Source organism: Melospiza melodia, chromosome 14 (genome assembly GCF_035770615.1).
Source record: "Melospiza melodia melodia isolate bMelMel2 chromosome 14, bMelMel2.pri, whole genome shotgun sequence".
Taxonomy (NCBI): Eukaryota; Metazoa; Chordata; class Aves; order Passeriformes; family Passerellidae; genus Melospiza; species Melospiza melodia.
Window position 1 is genome coordinate 13571242 of NC_086207.1, and position 23446 is coordinate 13594687.

Sequence of the window (23446 nt, forward strand, 5' to 3'; positions counted from 1 at the left end):
GGGACTGGTGCCTATTTAATCGTGCAGTGAGTTCACAAGGACCAAGATGGTCGTTTCTGCAGAGCTGATGGTGAAGAAGGTGAGGACTGCGCTTTTCAAAACAGGATTTAAGTGAACCTGGATAGAGAAAACCCTCCCTGTCTGCTGCCTCTGTCCTGTGTTAAACCAGCTTTTCTTTTCTTACCTGTCACAGCTTCTACTGCACAGCTGGGATTCCTCAGCCTGGGGCTCCTGGCCCTGCTGGGAGCTGCCCTGCTCATCACTGGCACCCCCAGCCCCACATTTCCCTCCTCCCTGCCACTTCTGTGACCCTAATTTGCCTCTTTGTCTCTTTGCCCCCATCTTTGCTGCATCCCAGCAGCTTTGGATCCTCTTGAAAATCCCAATTGCTTGAGCAGAATCTCAATATTCACTAAAGCGTTCCCCAGGAAGAGCCAGTTCACTCCAAAGCTTCCCTGCTCCAAACCTGGCTGCTCCTGGAGCTAACACTGTGTTTTTGAATGGCTCCAGCTCTGAGCCCAACCCTGCCACCACCCAAGCCCCCAGAATCTGCTCCCAGTCCCACATCAGAGGAGTTGGAGGCTTTTCCCAGCGTCCTGGGCTGCATCTCTCTGCTGCCGTGCCTCTTTGCTCTGGAGACAAAAGGTGATGGGTGTCAGGGGGGCAGAGACTTGCAGGATTGTGGCAGCTGAGAGGAAATCCCAGCCCTGGGCAGCAGCTGCTGGAGGGGTGAGGTGTGAAGGCCTCTGGTGACCTGGCAGAGTGAGGAGGTGCTCGCAAGGCAAGGCACAGCCCGTGTGCTGCGGATCAGCCCAGCACTAAAAATAATGCCCTGTGGAATGCAGGATGGAAACAACAACTGGATGGAAGGATTTTATTTGTTTCCTCTGTCAAAAGCAGTGATACATGCAGTTGGCACAAGACTTGTTAGGCATTAGAGTCATAAATATTCACATGGAGAGGAATTTAAATGACAGCAGAGCAGTGAGGACAAGCATTGCTTAAACCCCAGCATTTACCTGAGAAGGGAGGGGCAGGTGTGGAGGAGGCAGAGCAGGCTGGGACCTCCTGGGTTCAACTTTCTCCATCAGCTTTAATGAGTGCTGGAGCCACCTTCACTTCCATTCTTGATGTGTGGTTAGTCCAAAAACAGAGCTGAGAAGCAGCTCAGCTCCATAGCAATAATGAGTTTCAAAAGGAGAAAAAAATATTTGAGGTAAGAGATGTGAGGATGAGAAGCTCAAACACTCTCACCTTTTGATCCTTGAGCATATTTACACTCATGTTGGTGCTGAGTAGAAATTGCTTTTTCATTTAATCTGCTTGAGGGTGGTTTGGAAATCACTTGTGAGCATTTTTATAATTGCAGCTTTCCAATGCTGTTTTTCATCTTAGCTGCTGTTGAGCAAACAGCCTGGTCCCTCTGCTCTCCACTGTGCCAAAACATTTATTCCTAGTAGTAGTAATAATCAGGCTGGTATTGCTTTGTAGTTTGCTCAGCTACATCTCCTGACTGGCTACAGAGAGTGTGACACCAGTGTGACACCAGAGTGTGACACCAGACACAGGTGGGTGAGGTTGCTCTGACTGCAGGATAAAGTGCCAATGGCAGCTCCTCTGATGGAGAAGTCTCTGTGGCAGTGAGGGATGCCTGGGGATGTTCCCCTGCCCCATGCCAGGGCCTCCCAGCCCTGTGGGAATGCTTCTTGTCCTGCAGACATCCCAGGTAGCAATTCCATCAGCATGAATTGTTTGTATGTGCTGTGTGCTGGGTGGTTGGGACATGCACATTTGCTTTTTCCGTGTTTCAGTCTCGCAGCACGAAGCAAAGCTCAGTCAACACCATCAGCATGGTGAGAATACAGGAGCACAGGTATGAAGGGAAACACAAGTTACTATTTTACATTCAGGTTCTATCAGCAGCAGCCCAGCATCCCTGGGCTGCCCCTCAGCCGGGGCTGCTCTTCTGAGCCTGCAGAGCTCTGTGTGGGCTCCTGGGCCCCACACCTGAGCAGCAAAGCCCACGGGTGCCTGTGGTGAGCAGCCTGGCTGTGGCAGTGCAGAGTCCCACACGATGCCTGCTTCCAGCTGGCTCCACAGCAGCCACAGCCCCAGCACAGCAAAGCCCACCAGGGCCCCCAGCTCTCCTCCTGACAGGGCTGAGTCCAGGAGTAAAGGGACAGGGTAAGCACCAGGAAAATCCCCACCCAAGGAGTTGTAATATTTTCCGCCTTTCCCTCCAGCAAATCCTCATAAAAGACTTCTTATGATTTTTAAGAGATAATTCTTTATGCTGCTGCTCTAATGGGTGACCTCTCCTGGGATCCTGGTGCTGAGGCAGGGATCTGTGATGGGTCTCCCAGTAAATGTGTGTGTCAGGGAGAGCATTTCCTACTGTCCGAGCCTTGGGCAAAGGGCTCCTTTCTGGATAGCTGTGCTCAAGTGTCAGCAACATCTGCCAGCTTGGCACTGGTACTTCAGTGTTCCCACTTCTTCTCCAGCACAGATGGGATTTGTGCTCTCTCCAGCTCTCTCCAGCTTTTCTTCATGCTCAGGGCAGTTCTAGGCAGTAGGTGGGAGGAGATGCTTCATGAACTGTTGCCTTTCCAAAATGAGAACTGATTGCTGTTTCCTTAGCAGATGAGACCCTGAATTGTCCCTTTGCCCACGGATGAGGGATATGATGGATCACAAGAGTCTGCCTGACTCGCATGCATGTTCAAGCCATGTTTTCTGTGTGAGGACTCCAGGGAGAGCTGCTAGAGCACAGGGTTGGTTACATCTTGTGAATAAAATTATTCTAAGCAGCTACTTCTTCACACTTCAGCAATAGCTGGGAGCAAACAAGCTTTTATCTTTGCTTCTTTCCAGATGCATCTGTGCTCTGAAATCCAGTTATGGATGGTGGCTTTTTTAGGGACCTGGAAAGACTGGAAGTATCTCTGCTTAGTGGGAACATCACCCATGACATTTTTGTAACACTGAGAAGTTTTTCTTCCTTCTTTTTCATCTATGCCTGCTGTATTGAACAAATTCTGCCTTCCTACAGAGCAGGGCAGGGCTGGGTTTCCTGCCACCTTCTCTCTGGCTGAGGGTGCCAATTGCTCTTCAGTGTTAATGAACATGGGGCCATTTTCTTTCTGACTGTGGTTATTCCCTAAAACTGTTCCCTCATCCCTTCTGAGATATCTCATCTCTGAGCATACTGCTTCTTTCTGAACTGGTCTTGGGGAGGGAAGCCTTGGAAAACTGAATACTCGTGGAAAACTGGTTTTCCCTGTGCTTTTTTCTTCCAGGTTTGTGGGATGAAGGTCACCATTTGGGGCAGAAGAGTTGCACTGTGAGTAACCAGTGCTGGCACTTTCGCCATTGGAAGAAGCCTTGGAGGAGCAAAGATTTCCTGCATTGGTGTAAATTTGTTCCAGGGGATCCTCTCTGGACCAAAAGTCGCTTTCTGCAGGTGGGACTTTTCCCAGTGGCACCACACTGGAGATGAAATTGGTCAATTTACATTTTGACCTTTCCTGCTGCGTCCCCACCAGCGACGGAGAGCCTGACACATCCTCAAGGGTCTTCAGGGTCTTTCTGTCCTTACCCTTACGTCTGCTTTCCAGAAGGGCTGGGAAGGTGGGCCTGGCGAGGTGGCAGATGGACTGGATGTAGTCATCACTGGAGTGTGAGTCTGGGCTGGCTGCAGCACTCCCAGCACTCTTGGGGTTGCTGCTGGGCTCCTCCATCGCTTCCTCGTGGGTTTCCCGAATGGTTGGGAGAGGCTTGGAAAGGCTCAGCCTGATCCGGGGTGCCATGGCTGCAAAGAGCAGAGCAGAGCAGAGCTGATCAGCCTGTGAAAACCTGCCCTGGTAGAGAAATCCTGGCCTGGCTTCTGCCTGAGCCACCTGATGTCTTCTCGAGGTAAACACGGCTGGTAGCAAAAACCGCGCTTTAAAAGTTTGCTGGCATGTCCATGGCTTCATGAAGAGCTTCATAGATGTGCCAAAGAAGCCAGGTCATTAAATGTGGCAGTAAATAGAGGGTTCATTAAGGAGATCAGCAATGGTGCTCCCTCCCTCCTTAAGCAATGCAGGGCAGCACAGCTGGAGAGGCATGGGGCAGAGGCATGAGCTTGTCTCACTGCCCTTGGGGGAGCAGCAAGGCACAAACTGCTGTCCTTATTTAATCTCCATGTCTGCTCGCTGTGACAGGGCTCTGACTGCACCCTTAGCCCAAGGAGCTGAACCCAGCAGGAGAGAGCTGCCCTGCCCCTGTGGGGAGCACCACCTACATAAAGCAACATTACAGTGGTCCCTTCTAGAAACTGTAGGTGAGAATGTACAGGGTCACTTTTATCACTTTTATATATATATATATAACATATTTATTTTATTTTTTAATGTAGTTCATAAATGTAGTTATGAAGAGGTAGGTCCTCCCCTAAGTGCTTACATAGAGTCAAAGGGATTTAATTCATATTTAATTTATATTCAAATACTCATCCTCAACTCATTTTAGGATGGATTTCCATCAAACTGCTCCTACTACTCAGTTAAATATATTGAATTACAATTTTTTCTGTATATTTTGTGCTGCGGTGTTTTCTAACTGTACTGATTTTTTATTTTTTTTTCCAAACACTTCCCTCTGTTCTTTGCTTATCTCCCCTTCTGGCAGAAATGACCACACAGCCTGGATTTTTTTTTTTTTCACTGCTTCCCCCAATGAAATTTGTATGTGACTAATCTGCAGACACAATATAGCTTTGTTGTGTGATTAAACGCAAAAGTGCTTTGCTGGCTATTTTAATGCCTTGCTTGTCATTGCTGTAAATAAATCTGGCTTTGTTGAGCCTCCCTGCAAAGCTGCAGATCACACACGGAGCACAAATGAGCAGCTCGTGCCGGGTCTGTCCCTCCCCAGGCTGCTGTGCCCTCCCTGCTTTTCCTCATGTGCTGCTGGAAAAGCCAGCCAAGCTGGGGTTTGCTGCCCTGAGAGCAGGAGATGCTTGCTTTAAACCTTAGGGCCCTTTTATTATCATTTTCCTGCCTGCTCCGTTTCTCTCATGTCTCCAAGCCTTGAAGAAAAGGCTTTTTCCTTCCTTCCCTCCCAGCCCTGGCCTGAGCCCGGCAGTGTCAGAGCCTGGGCCCGGCAATGAGAGCGAGGATGCTGCTGGCGAGGGGCGCGGGCATGTCGTGTTAAACCCGATAGCGCTAATCAGCCACTGGGTCCTGCCAACACGCCCTTCCTCCGGAAGGAAATTTAAATCACCTATTTGCAGGTAAAGAACTCTTCCGATGAAGGGATGGATCAGATCCCGCCCGGCCGCGATCGCCTTGGCCCTGGGCACCTCCTGCGGCCCCCGCGGAGCTGCCCCCGCTGCCTGCAGCCCTCCCGCCGTGCCGCGAGCATCCCTGGCTGTCAGCGCCCCGGCTATCCCTGGCGACCCCCGGCACACGCCCCGGCCAGGCCCGCTCCCCTTACCTGCGCTGCTGCGGTCTGCCCGGGCTGCGCGGCTCTGCCCCGCTCGCCGCTCCCCGCTCCAGCTCGGAGATGTGCTGTCTGACACCAACCCATGCGCCAGCTCCCTGCCTCAGTCAGCTGATCCCGCTGCCTGTTGTGTTGCTGCTGCTAAATATATCCCGCTGGCTGCCTGCCCTGCAGAGCCGCAGCCGCCGGGCGCCCAGGCAGGCACCGGGGCAGCCCGCGGGCACCGGCCGGGAATGGCCATCCCTCATCCCAAATCCCAAATCCCAAATCCCTGCGGTTTATTGCCCTCCGGGAACGGCCATCCCTCATCCCAAATCCCAAATCCCTGCGGTTTATTGCCCTCCGGGAACGGCCATCCCACATCCCAAATCCCACATCCCTGCGGTTTATTGCCCTCCGGGAATGGCCATCCCACATCCCAAATCCCTGCAGCTCATCGCCCGTTGGGAATGGCCTTCCCACATCCCAAATCCCTGCAGCTCATCGCCCGTTGGGAATGGCCTTCCCACATCCCAAATCCCTGTGGCTCATCTCCCAGCCGGGAATGGCCATCCCAAACCCCAAATCCTGCGGCTCATCTCCTGGCCGGGAATGGCCATCCCACATCCCAAATCCCTGCAGCTCATCTCCTGGCCGGGAATGGCCGTCCCACATCCCAAATCCCTGCAGCTCATCTCCTGGCCGGGAATGGCCATCCCAAACCCCAAATCCTGCGGCTCATCTCCTGGCCGGGAATGGCCATCCCAAACCCCAAATCCCTGTGGCTCATCTCCTGGCCGGGAATGGCCATCCCAAACCCCAAATCCTGCGGCTCATCTCCTGGCCGGGAATGGCCATCCCACATCCCAAATCCCTGCAGCTCATCTCCTGGCCGGGAATGGCCTTCCCACATGCCACATCCCAAATCCCTGTGGCTCATCGCCCACTGGGAATGGCCATCCCAAACCCCAAATCCCTGCGGTTCATTGCCTGGTGACCATTCCCCGTGCATAAGGGACTGCGGGGCCGCGGCCGTGCTGCAGGAGGGGAAAGGCTGCCCGTGCTCCAGGCTGGGGTGGGAAAAGAGGAGCTGTAGCTCCTTCATGCTTTAGTGCTGGAAGGGGAATCCTTAAGGTTTTGGGCTGTTTTTCCTCCTTCTCTGCCTTATTTTGTGAACAAATTTGTGCTGGTTTTCCCAAGAGGCCGTGGGTGTTTGCAGCTTCTTTAGCACTGCTCTCTGCTCTCTTCTGTCCCTGCTTCCATTCTGCTCTGAGCGGAGCATCCCTAGGCCAAGCTGTACCTCCCTGGACTGAGCCACACATCCCTGGGCTGAGCTCTACATCCCTGGATTAGGCCCTACATCCTGGGCCAGGCTGTACCTGCCTGGGCTGAGCTGTGCACCCCCAGGCTGAGCTCTGCATCCCTGGATTGAGCTGTACACCCCCAGGCTGAGCTGTGCATCCCTGGATTCAGCTGCATATCCACGTTGCTGTGGAGGCACAGCAGCAGCCGGCCCTTCCAGGCACCTCCCAGGGCTGTGCTCCACCAACCCCCTCTCCCAGTGCTCCCAGGATCATCCCCATTTGTGTTTCTCTGAGACCACACAAGTGCATTGCAGCAAATTGCTTTGCCAGGAGGACTGGCAGCATCCAACCTTGTGGGTCCCTGGGCAGCAGGGATTTGCCTTTGTTTCCTGGCTCATTAACATGCTGCAAACTGATTGCAATTCTGGAGCAACCCCAGTGTCCCCCTCATGGCCTCTCTTGCAGCATCACATTGCGTGGGGAGATGAATTGTCATGTTGCAGCAGAACCTTCCTTCTGTATTTATTTCCCAACACTGTCCTCAGAGGAAGCCCCAACAGCTGCTGCTCTTTCCTGGGAATAGCCATCCCACACAACACCCCTGTGTGCCCTGTGTGTGACTGCATTTCTGGGCCTTGCTGCTCCCCACTACGCCTGTCCTGACCTGCTGGAGGGATGAAGAAAAAAGCAGAAATTTTGAATTAAAAATCACTACTTTAGTTTTAATGCAAATATTCTGTGTTACCAGCATTCAGGCTGGAATTGGCTTTAACAGCTGATTTAGTCACCCAAGCCCACACTCATCATTCAGGTTTTTTTTTCATCTCCATTAGAAAGAAATAAGCAGCTCAGCAGACTTGTGCATCCCTTTGGGATATGGTTCCAAGCAGATTTTTTTTTTCTGGAAATAGCCATTGCTTATTATTTCAACATAACAGGTACGTAAGCTTAAGCTATTTCTCTGGACTTCTGGTGCCAAACAGCTGAATTTAGCTGAAATGACCCACAACCTTTCAGGCATTAAATTCACTAACAGCAATGATCTTCAGGGATCATGCTGCAGTAACTCAGACCTTCAATTTTTCCTTCTTGCTTGCAGGAAACGTGATTACCATCTAAAGGAAAAAAACCCTCAGACATCAGCTATGCTAAACAGCTGCAGTATGGAGCTTGGGAAAAACATTTTGTGAGGAGGATCACTGAGCTGGAAACAAACTCCAAACTTGCAGATGTGCATGGATACATCCTCTTTAAAAAGAGTCTTCAAGATGGTTCCTCTGCCCTGGTGAGTCTCTCCTCCCTGCTGGAGTTACCTCCTTCTTAAAGGTATGATGCAGTGAATAGAACATGCTACATGGGAGGGACAAATATAATATATCTCTTTTTTTGTTTACCTCAACCACAGCTATTTGGTTTCTTCTTTCATCACCTGCATCCTCAAAAAAATCTTAATTTAAAAGAAACAAGGTGCAACTTTGAATGCTTGCTCTAAGAATGCCATTTCTGTTATTACTGATGTGCCTATGTTTAAATCGTACCTTTGCATAGATGAATTTTTCATCATCACTTAGATTATACATGTCCCAAAGTGCCTGAACGCTGGTGTGGGTTGGTTCCTCTTGGATGTACCACACAAAGAGGTTGGAGAGTGAGCACTGTGAATTGTTGCAGGTCTCAGTGAGGGCAGCACTGCCATCACTTGAAAACCTTCTCCTGCCAGGGTCACATGAAACCCCCTGTCCTGCCAGCAGCCCGGGTCACTTAAAACAGGTATGTCTTTCAATAGCTGCTGTGTTTCTTTAATAAAAGATTTTTTAAAATTAAATTACAATCATCAATGGAAGTTATGTTACTGGCCTCTAAATTTTCTTCTGGAGGGGCTGGAATATGTTTAGATGCCTTAAGAAATAACCCCAGAAAACAGCTTATTCTTGAGTTATTTTCGGTGTTTTGGCCGGTTGGATTGCTCGTGGCTCTATTTCTCCACTGCAGGCGCTGTCTGTGTTTCTGTCCTGCAGGTTCCCTCCTCCAGGCAGGGCACGATGCGGCCCTGCAGCATCTCCGCTCCACCCACCCGCGATGGGCGCTGAGCCGAGGGGATTTGACTCCCCCGGCCCTTCCCGAGCGCATCCCCCCAGACCCGGGGATTTTCCCGGCGGGGTCGCGGTCCAGCGGCCGCTCCGTGCCCGCAGTTCTTGTGCCGTGCCACCATCTAGCGGCGGCCGCACCGAGGCGAGCCGTGCCGGGAGCGCTGGGGCTGCGCCGATCGGCTCCGTCCGGGGGATGCTGGGCACAGCGCTCTGCTGATGGAGCGGAAAACCCAGAGGTTAACCCGGATCAGGCTTCTCCCACACGTGTCATCCTGCTCTGCTCCTTCCTCTAATGAGATTTAGAAGTGCTTGATGTGGTTCTGCGGCTCCATCTCTTCGGGCCCTGCTCAGCTTTGGGAAGTGGCTAAAGGAGGAGGGACTGGGAAACGTGGTGGGGAGAGGGAAGGGGGAGAGAAAAGGTGAGCAATAAACGCACACACAAACACATATTCACATGGACACACACACACAATCACACGCACACAAACACATATTCACATGGACACACACACACAATCACACGCACACAAACACACGTATGCAAACACATATTCACATGGACACACACACATACACATCCCTAGCGGAGTTTCCAGGCATTTCTCTCCCAGGAAGGCTCAGGAGCCTTTTTTGACCCCTGTGAGCAAAGCCCAGCGTTAAGCCAGAGCACGCTGTGTGAACACCCTGGAAATCATCCTGCGCCCCCCTCGCTGTGGGAAAGGGGAGTGGAATTCGCACAGCACTTTGGAGGAGCTGCTGCCTTCTGCCTGGTGTAATTAAGAATAACCTGAAAATTGCTTTCTTGGCCTGGAATTGCAGCTCCTTGAGCTGCCTTAAAAAAAAAAAAAAAAAACAAAATAATCCTCAGAGCCAGATGATGGTGAAAAGGGATAAAAATGTGATGCAGGCAAGGAGAGGAAGGGAAGGCCTCCTGTGGGTGTCATCTTTTGGCATTTGAGAGAGAGAGAGCAAGACCAGGGGGAGGGAGAGGTGTTGGACATGACTAACCCCACCTTGGGTGTCCCTCATGTCTGGGGTGTGGATGTGACACCCTTTGCCATGGACACTCTAAAAATCTCAAAATCTATGAAAGCAAAAGGCAATTAAATACAACCCTTGTCACAGCTGTAAATGCTGCTTGAATTATCACATTAAAGGAGCCCCAGGTTTGGGCTTGTCCACTGTTTTATTAGGGCATTTAAATGTGTAAATGACTTTTCCAGATGGAAAGTGTTGAGGTGGCTCCTTACCTGATTAAAGAATGCTGGACTTGAATGCATAGCATGGTGCTCACTGAATAATCACAGTAAGCAGGGATCTTTCAAATCCTCAAGCAACAAACTTCAATCAGATGAGAAAGATTCAATTATGCTTTAAAGGGAACCCAGCTACATGTGTGCAGGATAAAGCAGGAGAATGTGTGCAAAAGGACTTCATGGAAAGGAGCAATTACTTCATCAATAGGACATGCAAAGCAGAATTCACTCATCAGTCCTGAATAAAAGCCCAAATAACTGAGCCTTTTAAAGAGATGACACATGGCCCAGGATGGATTTGGGCCTCAAGCAGGTTTAAGTGAGTTTGATTAATTTCTGTGCAGTTGTCAACTGAGGTTTTGGTCCAGTGACTTCATGATATTTAGCCTTGGATAATGGATGTTTTAACAAGGATGTAGGACTTTGGCAGCAAGTGTATCCCAATCCCACTTCATTAAATTGTAGAAATTGAATTGGTTTTGAACCTGAAGATGCTGGTTCTTCCTCCTCCAGCATCTCTGCATAACATTGACTCAATGAAAAAAGCACAGGGAAAAGCCAAACACTTTTTTTTTTTTTTTGCAAAAGAACACAGACATTTAAATTTAATAAATTATAAAATTAAAGATTCTAATTTGTATATACATTTTTAATATACAAGAAATGGCTATTTATTGCAATTTCTGTTAAGGCATATGTAAGTGAATGGAAGTTGCATATAGATATTCAGATGAACATAGCTAATACTGTGCATTGTAGGTGAGTAAATAAGATATTAAATGCATTATGTAATAAAATAAAACCCCCTTTGAGTACTGGTAAAGCACCATTTCTAGAATTCTCAAAGTATCTGAAAGCATTCTATGGAGGTGTTGTGAGACTCTAAATATTGAATGGATATATGGATATAAAAAGTGATGCGTTCATAATAGATAACAGAAATTTTTAAAGAAACGATGGTGAGAAAAATGGCAGATGACTGAAGCCAAAGAAACCAGAATTTGTTTGGGATTTTTTTCATGAGAAGCTGTCACTTGGATTTTAAGTTTAGACAGCCAGAAAAATGACAATTGAGAAAACTGTACCTGCATGGTGAGATCATAAATACATTGCTTTGTGGGAGCACATTACTTTATCTCTCAGATCACTGAGATGGTCTCTGCAGGAATATATTTTTTTGTAAACCTGCTTTAGTTTCTGGGGATTAGGTTACATTAAAATATTGCTTTCTGCTTGTTGTGTCTGAAAATGCAGCACCTGGGCAACAGCAAACTCGTTACAGAAGATCCACTGTGATGATGCTCTTGCCCAATTACAGCATTGTAGAGAAGGTGGAACAGTTGTCAAAGTTCAACCAAACAAAAAAATGACCAAATTTTCCACTGCATGACACAGAAATGAGATCAGCTCAGGAGAGCAAAATTGATAAAGAAATCTTTTGTCCTGGGCTGCTTTTTCTTTATCAATACAGCTCGGTGCTGTGTTTTCTAGTAGAAGTGATGTACATGTTCTTGGGGAATGCTGAAAAAAACACCTTCTGAAGAACCCATGGCAGCTTGAAAAGAAGGCATCTTTTCTGGTCTGAAGAGACTTAACTTCCCCCCTTCTCATACAGGAAGAGTGTGAAGAGAAGGCAGCTGGTGGCTCCTGCTCCTCAAAGAGATGGTGCATCAGCCTCTCGATGTCTTGAGCAATGTAAACTGAAGCTGCTGCCTCAGGTAGTTTAGTGTTCTCCCAAAAAAAACAGCTAGAGAAATATTCAGTAGAATTTAAACCATTGAGAAACAAATCAAATTAAATATCTCAAAAGGTGAGACCGAGAAGGGACACAAGCCCTTCCAAAATGCAGATGCCACCAGGCATTGCATTGGGTTCCTAATGACACAGGACCTAACATAGCCCCAGACCAGCCTTCCAGGAGGCTGTTCCTGCTCCCTGAGGCAGCAGAACTTTCCACTTTATCTGGAAAAATGCTTTTTTGAGCTTTTTTGAGTGGGCACTGCCTCCTGTGGTTTTTCTTCACTCTGCCTATTCCAGAAGCTAGGGCAGAACAGAATCTATTAGATGAGTTACCTCAGGATTGGAGCAATGGGTCTTTAAAAACCCCAGAGGGTAAGACTGGTACCCTCCAGGCACCAAACTTTTACCTCCCATCTATATAAATCCAACTCCAACCCTTTCTATCTTTGGGTTTGTAAAAGTTTTTCCTAAGTTTCATATGCTTGGATGAGCTTCCTAGTCTATGAAAAAAGCTGGGGGTTGTGGTTTATTTTTATTGTCCACAGAGCTAAAAGGATATTAGCTTGAAGGGGAAAAGATGAGTTTTATACTAACCACATCAGTGTAAAGGAAACGTGGAAGGCAAGAAACACTATGACTACAGGCTGGGAGCTGCAGAAGTGTCTCCCATGGCACAGCAGCTGGAATGATGTTGATTTAGACACATCTCCCTTGCTTATAAATAGAATGGTGAGGTTTTTTCCCTTCAGTGCTCATTACTACATTGCTGCTGTGCACAGATGTGACCTGACCCTACACTGTTGTTCAAACTTGTCCCATCTGTAGGCAACCACAAATCCCTTGGCACGAGGCTGCCTGGGCCTGCCTGCACACCGTGGCTGTGTGACAGCCAGCAGGGCTGGCACAGGGGGACAGGACACCAAGGACAAGCACCCTTTGTCTGCAGGAGAACTCCATGTCCCAGCAGTGAAAGTCTGGGGTGGAACTGTTCCCGCTGTGCTGCCAAACTGCACAGCCTGAGTTTCACTCCTCCAAACCAGAACAGATTTTTGCTTGTGATTCTTGCTGCTTCCACATCTGCAGCCACGTCTGCTTGGCCCAGGAGATGTTCTCCAACGCTCTGGACTCTTAGCAGGCCTGTTGGGCTTCCCAGCTATCCTGGTCTTCATTGTAGCTCCCATCCCTGCACTGAGCTGCTCCAAGTGTATCACTGTGGTCCTGTGTAAGAAGGGGCATTGGATGACACGACCCCAGCTGAAAACATTTCTTCTCTGCCTGGGCTAGTAACTCCATGGAGAATTTTTCTTAGACCAGGCTTGTGCTTCAAAAACTTCTGGCCACACTTCAGGGCAAACACAGTCCCACATGTAGGTGCTGTAAAGCCTGAGGCTCCTGCAGGCTCTAGCCTCCTTTCCAGCAGGAATGGCTCATTTGGAAGAGGAGATTGGGCAGTTCATTCAGTCAAAGGCAGATCACAGAGAGTCACACATGCTTCACCTTGCAATACCTGTGAAGCTCTTTGCCAGCAGCTGGGCCAGAGAAGAGCTCACACATTGCTGGGAATGCAGCACATCCCCAATAATTTTGTGACTCTATATATGGGTTTATCGCTGGTGCTGCTTCAAACCAGGACCAGCTCAAGCTGGAGGGTGAGATCTTCCTCTCAGACTGGAAAATATGAACTTGGAGCCACCAAACCTACCTAGTGGTAAAGAGAGGATTTCAGGGAAGCCCTGGACTCTGCAGGAGATTTACCAGCAAAGAAGAAACAAATGGAAGAATCCAAGCCAGGAAAAAATCTGCTCAGATGCCACTCACAGCAGGAACCAGTCCATGCTCCCTGTCTCGGCAGAGTTAGAGCCAAGCTGAGATCATCTTCTGTTCTCCAACCAGGAATGCAAAATGACCTATGAAAGCCATGATGACCCTGAGGGGGAAAAAAGTACTCAAAGGGTTGTCAGGTTACACATCTTAAAGTTTTCTAGCAGACCTGGTGCTGTGAATACACAATATGTGTGTGTGTGTTCATGTAAGGGCACAGCAAACAGTTGTTCACTTCTGCACCAATAAAGCTGTCCTAAGGAAAGGAAGATAATAAAAAATTAATTTCTCAAAAATAACTGCATCCTATGTGGGGGTAAAAAAAAGTTTGTCTTAACAAAGCACCAAAGAAAAGACAACAAGAATCCAGTCATCTTTAAGTTAAACAGAATGTGGGTAGAAAAAAAAATCAGACCAATAAAAAAAGCACCAACCAATAAGGATCACTGAGGCTGTTGCATTACAGGAACCTAAAGATTATAAAAAGTATGGATAATTGTAAACAGAAAGACTAGGATGTTTTCAGTCCAACTTGGCCAGATCTACCCTACTAAATGTCTTGCGTGTGTCCAAAAGTTTAGGAGAATCCTTTGAAATTGTTTATGGAAGTATGTAAGCTACTGTTTTTCAGTTTTTAATTTACACATAAATATATGGCTACAGAGCTTTCTCTATATTTTCTTACACAGCCCTGGCTCAGGAAGCTGCGTGAGCACATGCTGAGCTGTGGCCACAGAGGCAGCTCTGCCAGGGTCAGCCAAACCAAGCCTGGCATGTGCCAGGAGCCTTCCCGAAGCTGGCTGTGCTAGTGCCAGGGTTTGTGCAAGGCACAGAAGCATCACAGGAGTGCTGACTCCCTGCTTGTCAGAGTTAAAGGGATTTGTTATCTTGGGACTGCTTTCTGCCATACTGTGTGACTCCCATTTCTATTTCCAAGCAGTTTTACACAGGCATAGAAACTTTAAGGAGCCTGTAACTGAGAAACCGGCTAACCTGACCTAAGTAACATGGTTTGTTTGGATTCAGTGGGACACGGTAGGGATATTGCACTAACACTCCGCTGTACCCTGTACACCTAACCTAGCCATCAAAGTGTTCAGATTAGCACTTATGAAACAATCTGTCATTTCCATTTATAGTAGGCTTGAGAATTTGGTATCTCTGCCATAGCACCACTTCAATTTTTCCCCATTCTTAGTCTCTACGATGGCCAATACTATGATGTTGGTAACATCTCTATAAGAGAAAAATGTTGCTTGTGCCATATTTCCATTTTAGTTTATTTTCCTAAGAGTCTCTCTTTTCATTTTCTCAGCGATCAGCTCCTGAATTCTTTGATTCCTTGTCCTTTCATAAGGCCTCCTCCGTGTAATGATGTTGTGCTGTGGTACTTCGTTATCCAACCCATCAACTTTGTAGGGAACATCCACTGCATTGATTTCTGGGTGCTCCTCAGTGGCATTGGAAGGGGGTGCCCGTGTTTTGGGAAGCAGAGGAGGGCTGGTGGCAGACTGTGTGGTGGGCACTCCCACAGGAGGGCTGAGGGTGGTCAGGAGCTCCTCCTCAATGACATTATTCTTATTTACATTGGCATTGGTTGCATTGCCATCCTCTGTTAGGTTGCTGTACACGTTGCAGGACTTGCAACACAGCTTATGGTACCCAGGAATGGAGCAGTAACGGGAGAGAACTTCCATGCGACAAAACATTGACTTGTCTCCTTGACAATGATCTTCTGAAAGAGAAAAAGGGAACAGATAAATAAAGAGCATCTCCACATTAATCAGAAAAAGAAACACAGCTGAAGCTTTGGCAGTGGGCGGAGGGTTTGATATTTAAAGTGGGTTGGGAAACTGGCAAATGAGCCTTCTACAAGCAGAAGCAGGCTTATATTCAACTTAAAAGTCAACTCCAAGAGTTGCAAAAGCTGACCTGAACTGTATGTACCAGCCCCAGTCAAGCTCTAGACCATCACACTTGAATTTATGCCTTCACATCCTGGAAGCTCTACCCTTAAGGCCGTGAAGCCACAACGAATTGTGCTACTGTCTTGGTTTATACTTAAAACCCACTGATTGTGCTGTGCTGTTTCTAAATCTACACTGAACTCCCACAAAGTCATGAAGTTTTATATTAAGAAATCTATTTTTTCCCTATTTGCTCCTTTTAATGCTTTTCTGCAACCAAACAGTGACTAACCACAGTCAGGGGTAACATATATTTATCCAGACTGTCTCAGGAAAGTCGAGTCCTATTTTGATAATTCTCAGAATTAATCCATCTCCACTAATCGGGGTGATATTGTTGCCAGGTACCTCTACTCTGAAAATAGTGTTTTCTCAGCATGTCTCCTGTTTGAGAGAAAAGTGGTGCCATGAGGCTTTTCTACTCCTTCCTAGAAGGGAGCTGATATCTTTGAAACAACAAACTCCAGTCCAATGGAGCCAAGCCCATTAAAGACTGTGAGACTAAAAGTCCTGATTTTTGTGTCAATGACTGTAATAAAAGAGAAAGAATGATAATCTGTAAACTTTAAGCTGTCAATAGCAGTTACAATAATTTGCCCTATATGGTGTTATGGCAGATCTTGCTGAAATGCAGGTGGCAAATTGTAGGCTGAGGCATTAAAGGTGAAGTGGTCAAAGTGTTCCTGCCTGGGAAACATAAGCCGAAGCCTACTCAGAGATTCCCCAAACCCTTGTGGTTTCTGCTCAGGGGAGGCAGAGGACTGTATGCATTGGTGGGGAATGGGTGGTGGGGTCTAGCGGGCTCCTTGGAGAGAAAGCTGCCTGTCCTCTGCCCCACACAGACACCCCTCAGCTCCATCCTCTGCCTCCAGGACAAAGTAATGGAGCCAGGCACTGCAGGGAAGGAAAAATCCCAACATGCAGCCCATGCTGAGAGAAGAGTCAGAGGGTTTGTAGGAGAGGAGAGGGCTGGGGAGAAAAGCAGACTGACCAACACCTGGCATCATCACTAATAAAACATCTTCTCTGTGACCAGAGCGCTGAGACAGAGATGAAATCACTTGTCTCTCTCCCCCTGCTCTTACTACATTTCCACCTACTCTTACAGCAAAGGCTGAGTAACTCCAATTAGTTGCTTTTATTTAGAGTGCACCCGATGGGAGACAGTGCTCTCAGCCTGATCTGGAGTCACATCTCACCCTCCTGCTACAGCACTGCCTCGTGTCAGCACCCTCACAGCAAAGGAGAGAAGCAGAGCAGGTTCAGCCACAAAAGGGGATTTGGAAAGCGTAGGTGCCACCTCTCCACTCATCCTCAGTTAACAAAACAGGGCATCGTGGGTGTTTCATTGGCAAACATATCAGTCTAAAATAAACTAATAGCTGGTGCTGCTGCTCTAGAATGCTAGTGCTGGCTGAGGCAGGTGAAAACACCTCCTGTACATTGTATCTATGCTCTGATTGTTGCTTTTGTTGCAGAAAAGCAAAATTCTAGCTCCTGCTTTAGAATGGGCCAGGTATTTTTCATGTTTTTCAAATACTAAACTGAAATACTGCTGGAGATTAGGAATGACTCCTTCCTTAGGAACATAAGAGTAGTATCTTGGTTTTGGAGAGATTTTCAAACCAGCCTTTAAGAGCTGGAACTGTTCATACCTGCATGCATAGCTCCATACAAAGGCCTGAATGTGCCTATACAATTTATCTATATTTTTACATACCCCATAAGAGTCTCCTTTGAAAATTTTGCCTTGTGATGCATGACCCTTATGCATATTCCTCCAAATGGCTTCCATAATAAAAGCCAAGAGATACAATATTTAAATGCAATTTTAACGAGGCAGGTCTGTTCTTGGCTTTGTAAGAATCAGTAACAGCACCTTTAGAAAAATGCCTTTTTTCCTAACAAAAACATGCAATGTCAAGCCTAACAATACATGGAAATAAAACTGCATTATGTAATAAGTTTAGTGACATCTGATAAGTTGTATAAATAAACTCTGCTACTTCTCAATGCCAGAATAAAATTTTGATCCTCTATCCAAACCAAAATATCCAGATTTGCTGAACTTTTATTTATTTTTACTTGCAGTATGCATGACAGACTGGAAGTATATATTCAAAACATCAGTAAGAAAAAAATAAATCAGTTTCACAGTCACTTTGGTACACATTAGTCTCATAAAAAAATATTGAAAAGCAAACTGAATTGGCACATCTTTAATATTATGTTAAATACATACAAAACACTAATAAAATATCCCTGATAAACCAAAGTGCATATAGACATAGTGCACAATGCCCAGATACCTTATTGCACCATTCTCTATAGCCACCCATCTCTTGAAACATCACTAAACATTGTCTATTTAAAGGTAACAGTCATGAATATATTTATACAGTTAAACACCGATTATTTTACATAACAGTATTCAGTGCCAGATACGTGTCTTTGCTTTTTCACCTTGTCATGTAAATTGTTAACATGTTTCAGGAAATATTAACAGCAAAATTTTAATATGTGATCACATGATAATGACAAGTTTGAAGTGCTACACTGTTGACGACCCAAAGATTCAAAAATGCCACTTTTCCAAAAAATATTATCAAAGCAATAAGGTAGTAATTTGCTCCAAGACTGCAGTTTTACATTTCTACTATTGGTACTGACTGTCACAAAGAAGTTTATGACTTGTGAATTCCAAATCTTCAACACAAACACGGAAGGTGAAGCACGAATGCCAGCTAAATCTCAGTAAGTCAGGCCACAATCCTGTCTCCATGAAGATATGGATATGCACTGTGCAAATCAACCTCCAATTTAATTTACCACCTTCCAATAGTTATCGTTCAAGTAAAAACACTCCATATGAACATTAACTCAAGGTACCAGTGTACTGTTCATATTTAAAGCTGGATCTGGTAAATTAATGCCATTTACATTTCAACATTAAGGCATTTTTCTAAAATTCATCTCCTAAGCAAAAAAAGCAATAAAAATTGAGGTAATTCTGTAGTAGTTCACACTGTTATGTTTGCCAGTTGACACATCTAAGAGCACACATGCGCACACACACGCACACAACCATACCAGTCAAGTCAGACATGCACATGGTGAAAAAAGACCAGAGATGTAATGAGTATAAACAGCTCCATGCTGAGCAGCTGGAGACATCGTAGTCAATGAAAACATCATATTGCCTCCGCCACGTCAAGGAAAACACCACCACGCCACCTTCACCATGGACCATGCCTGCTCTGCTTTGGGTTTGCTTCTAAAGTGAAAATGAGCAAAACTGGCAAAAATTGTGCGATGGAAAAAATGAGGGCAGCTTTTCTCGAGGAAAAACCCTCCAAACGACCACCAGGAGTGTGGCCAGAGCAATGGCATCAGAGCAGCAGGGGAAGAACCGACAGAAACTCAGCTTCTGCTTCCCAGTGAGCCCTCCACGGGTCACAAACATAAAGGTGAGGGTCAGGAATAAAAAAATGAGCAGCAAGGGTGAGGAAAGCAACAGCACCACAAAGGAAAATGGAATGAAAAAATTCTTCCACTCATCAGACTACCCTGTCAGCGAACTGAAACCAGAGAGTTACGAGATTTCGGGTTTTTAGATAAAGGAGAACTTTAGCACTACAAGGTGTCATTATTGTGATGTGATCACATTCACAATAAGTTCTCAGTTTTGCTATCAAACTGAACATCAGGAACCAGTAAGAGCCTTTTTTCACCACCACCAAGCAACAAGCAAACCGATCCCAGCTCCCTTTCAGAGGACTGCAACATACTGTGGAGATCCAACTTCACACATCCAACACTTCAAGACCTCCACCACCAGTGCTACGCAAGCTCCAGAGAAGAAAGACACCGAGCACCGAGTGCCTGGTGTGAAAAAACAGATTCAGCCCAAGATTTAAACTTGGCAAAGTCAAGGGAACTTTCCGCATAGAGAGAAGAAGAGAGCAAAAGGCAAAGTCCACATTCGATGTGGCATGCATTTAAGGGCAAAGGCAGAGTTATAAATGGGTCTTTTACTTGAAGATATTTTCTGGATGGGGTAGTCTGGATCGGGTCTTGACAGCCATTGTATCATGTAGGTTTTCTTTGAAGGATCAGAAACGTTTCCTTGAATAGAGGAAAAAAAAAAGATGCAACACAACATATGTTAGGCAGCATTAAACTGTTGTCCTGTCAGAAGGGGACAATCTCAGACAGTGAGTGGGCTCCAGTTGTGAAGGAGCCCAGAGAAGGATTACAACCAAGCTGATTTTGGGCAAAAGGAGCTGTTTGGGGAGGTTGCTACAGCTCATGCCCAACGCTTCACAATCAACACTGAAGACAGCCCAAGGGCCAGTTCTTCAGCAGCACTTCTCATGGCAGGGTCACACATCCCCAGAGACATGCAGTCTAGTTTAGTTACAGTGCCTCATTAAAATCTTTGTATTGGAGAGTATAATTGACAGCTTGCTTCTAATTAATTAGAAATCAAAAGCTACCCTGAGAAATACATCAGGAAAAAAAGAATATGAATGACTTAATAACAGGAATATGTGAAATGATCTCACAAATATAATTTGCAAACAGCTGAAAAGCTAACAAGGATAAAGGCCTTATTGTCCTGGATTAAGGAGGAACAAATTAATTACAGCTTCTAAAAACTGAGTTAGATAACCCCTGCAGATAACTTGTGTTTGACAGAATGAAAAAGAATGGAACTGTTGGTGGAGGTGGGGAAAGCAAAGAGGCATCCTTGGTTAGCCACAGCCCAGCAGCCCCTTGCCAAGCCCCACAGGTCTCAGGGGTGCAGGGCTGGACTCAGGCACTGCTCCTCTCCCAGGGCAGCTGTTGGCTGCTGGCCACATCTGGCCATCAGCACTGTGCTGAGGTCTGCCCCAAGGTCTCAGGCTGTCATGGGCCAAGCAGAGGTCCCCAGCAGGAGAAGAGTGCCCAAGAAGCCCATCAGCCACACAGCAGCTCCACATTTGGAATTCTACTCAAAACAGGAACTATGGAGTAGTGCCCCTGCCCCAACAGGCATAGCACACAAGTATCAATTAAATGAAGGCATTGCAAATAATTAAATAATTATTTTTTCAACAAGTAACAGAAGCTATAGAGGAGAAGCCCTTACTGGGACAGGGAGGTAGTCTGCAGATCCTGACGCTCTCTGGTTTGCTGTCCTTGCACAGGCCGATGACATTGTCCCTGGTGCGGCACAGGACCGGGCGGTCCTGGGTGCCATTGCCACAGCTGACAGAGCACTGAAAGGACAGGCACAGTTACACCCCAGCCACCCTCTGCAAACAACACATCAGAAATTAGCTTCTCCATTTTAAACTGTCCTTGATTCGAGCTGACACAGTACATTATTTGAACCACTGCAGAAGTGAAGCGCGAGGGAGAGCCACTCACTGCTTCTTGTGGTCCACCAGTAATGGTGAAACACTCCAAGAACGAGCTGTGGTCTGAGCAATCGACAAACAACTGCACATGCCAGCCATCTATCCACAGAGCCATCTATTCACACATACAGGGATGGCATTACTCGTCATGCCCATTCCACCAGACAGAGATTAGTTTGTTTGAGACCTCGGGGAAGAGACTGACCTGTGACCAGGGTCCAATTCTCCACTGTGCCGGGCACAGCTCCCTGTTGCAGGGCCTCCTGCCCTCGGGGCGGTCGTTGTTGCAGTACTTGGTGTGCACGGAGCGGTTGGTGTTGTCGTGCAGGGGCTGGATGCAGCGCACAGACCGCACCTGGTACCCTGTCTTGCCACAGGATTTGCTGCAAGGCTCCCACTCCCCTGTAACCCAGCTGGGATGGTAAAGAAAAGAGAGCGAGCAGAGTAAAAGTCAATCTGTTGATTTGTAATTCTTAAGCACAGGTTTAACATTATGTTAATACTAGTTCTAATATGGAGAAAATGAGACAATATGAAAAAAACATAAGCAGTTAACATGATGTTAATACTAGTTCTAATATGGAGAAAATGAGACAATATGAAAAAACATAAGCAGTTAACATGATGTTAATACTAGTTCTAATATGCAGAAAATTAGAAGATATGAAAAAAAACCCCAGAAGCAGTTATGGTGAGGGTTATTTGACTGGCCCTGAAATGTCATTAATAAGACCCAAATCTTCGATATTACTCTTTCTCATTATCTCCAAAGTAAGCATTACTATTACTTTGCTGTATTTGCTGCCCTTTCCAAAAATTCACATAAAAATAGGATCACTTTTATGTCAAAAGCAGCCACCCAAGAGTGCTGCTGAGCTTCCCAGGTCTGGGTGCATGAGATGTGCTGGTCTCATAACGCAGCACAAACCAGCTGGTTGAATGAAGCCAAAACATCTGGGTGACAAATTCCTGCCTGGCCCACATCTGGGCACTCCATGGACCATATCCCTGGCCATGTTAGACTCAATCTGCTGCTGGCAAACCCAGTGCTGTGAGTGCTGAGCTTGGGCAGATCAGGGTCCTCATCATCATAAATGTTTGGTTTGGGAGAAGGCAACACCCCACTGAAAACCAGAAAGGTCAAGTTCATAATTTCTAAATCACTTTGGCCACTGAAAAATGAAATCTACAGTTTGTAATGCGGTGTAGTTGAAACTCTCACTGATCACCCAAACTGACTCATTAATTACAGCTACAAATTGTAAAGGACTTAGAGAAGAACAGCAGGGACAGACAGCACAAAGGAAGTTTACCTAGACTACTGAAAGTTTGGTTAAAATTAAGTGAAGACATACAGCAGTCTATAAATATTTACAGAGTGCAGACATGTGCAAGATGGAAATATTGTTCCACGTAAACAATATTCTTGGGATAAACTTCACCAAAAAATAGACATAGTCTGGAGAAACACCCTGAGCTTGAAGAAATTGTCCTGAAGTACTCATAAAATCCTGAGTTTGGAAACGGTCAAAAAATAGTACAAGGCACTGCACTACACATTCCAGTTAATCAGAAAGTAACAATTTCTCCCAACTTTCTCTTTGTAACCTACAGAAATTACACAGCTGTGAAGAAATGCAAGAGCTGTGAAGCCAGGAATCCTGAGGTGACTTCTGAGACAAAGAAGAGTTTTTCCCAGAAGTGAAGAAGCAGCATATTAGTGTAGAGAGTGTCCCAGAGCTTTGTAAAACACCTTAATAATTGCCTCTCCTATGTACAAGAGCAAAACGCTTGGATGACATTCTATGGAAACAGAGCTAACTGAAACTTCAGGGATCCAAGTACAATTTAGGATCCTATTGAGCCTTTGTGGTACCTGGGCCCAATTATATTTGCAGCAGAAAGGAGGATACAGTCCTTTCCAGAGAGTCTGAGATATGGTTAGGTCATTACTTCAGTTTTCCAATAAATAAATGTTCAACCCTGACCCATGCAGAGTTTATGGGGCACAGTTTCTTGCCTTTTCTCTCTTTCAAATATTTTTCTTTTGAAAGGAAGTTAGGAAATATTGTGGTATGTTCTATTTATTTGCTGTGATTCCTGGAACCTACACTTGGTCCCCAGAGATAAAAGCTGGGATCAACATATTCCTTTCTTGTTGCAGTAGTAGCACAAAGAATAGTCCTACATGTGGCAGGAATAACCTGCTGCCAGTCAAAAAATCACCTGTAAAATTTGAATTAAAATATTTATAACACTTGACTATGTAGAGCTATAAATGAAGGTACAACAGGCATTTCGTGCTGTACGAGGGCAGCCAGAGAAATCTAACAGGTCAAGTCTTTTCCCTGTGTTTAAATGTCCAAAAATATGCTGTGAACTTTATGAAGATTTGGATTTGAGAGA

At 46.2% G+C, this 23446-nt stretch overlaps 2 protein-coding genes and 1 long non-coding RNA gene across 3 annotated transcripts in view; 1 reads left to right on the top strand and 2 right to left on the bottom strand.

The window, feature by feature from the left end:
- Positions 1-860: 860 nt before the first annotated feature.
- LOC134424746 (uncharacterized) lies at positions 861-5592 on the bottom strand. The gene is made up of 2 exons (XM_063168779.1): positions 5476-5592; positions 861-3808 (listed from the first exon to the last, which is right to left on the bottom strand). The coding sequence occupies exon 2, from the start codon at positions 3804-3806 to the stop codon at positions 2817-2819; it is 990 nt and encodes a 329-aa protein (XP_063024849.1). The 5' UTR covers positions 3807-3808; positions 5476-5592; the 3' UTR covers positions 861-2816.
- Positions 5028-22815, top strand: LOC134424747 (uncharacterized). Its single transcript, XR_010029483.1, has 4 exons — positions 5028-5272; positions 7864-8049; positions 8436-8534; positions 22655-22815. It is a non-coding gene; the product is annotated as an uncharacterized LOC134424747 (long non-coding RNA).
- ADAMTS2 (ADAM metallopeptidase with thrombospondin type 1 motif 2) overlaps positions 10672-23446 on the bottom strand; it is a 174419-nt gene continuing 161644 nt past the window's right edge. Inside the window, exons 19-22 of the mRNA XM_063168778.1 lie at positions 21246-21453; positions 20770-20899; positions 19674-19763; positions 10672-15406 (exon numbers count right to left, since the gene is read on the bottom strand). Of these exons, the coding sequence (XP_063024848.1) occupies positions 14946-15406; positions 19674-19763; positions 20770-20899; positions 21246-21453 (889 nt within the window). The 3' untranslated portion in view covers positions 10672-14945. The remainder of the gene's footprint in view (positions 15407-19673; positions 19764-20769; positions 20900-21245; positions 21454-23446) is intronic.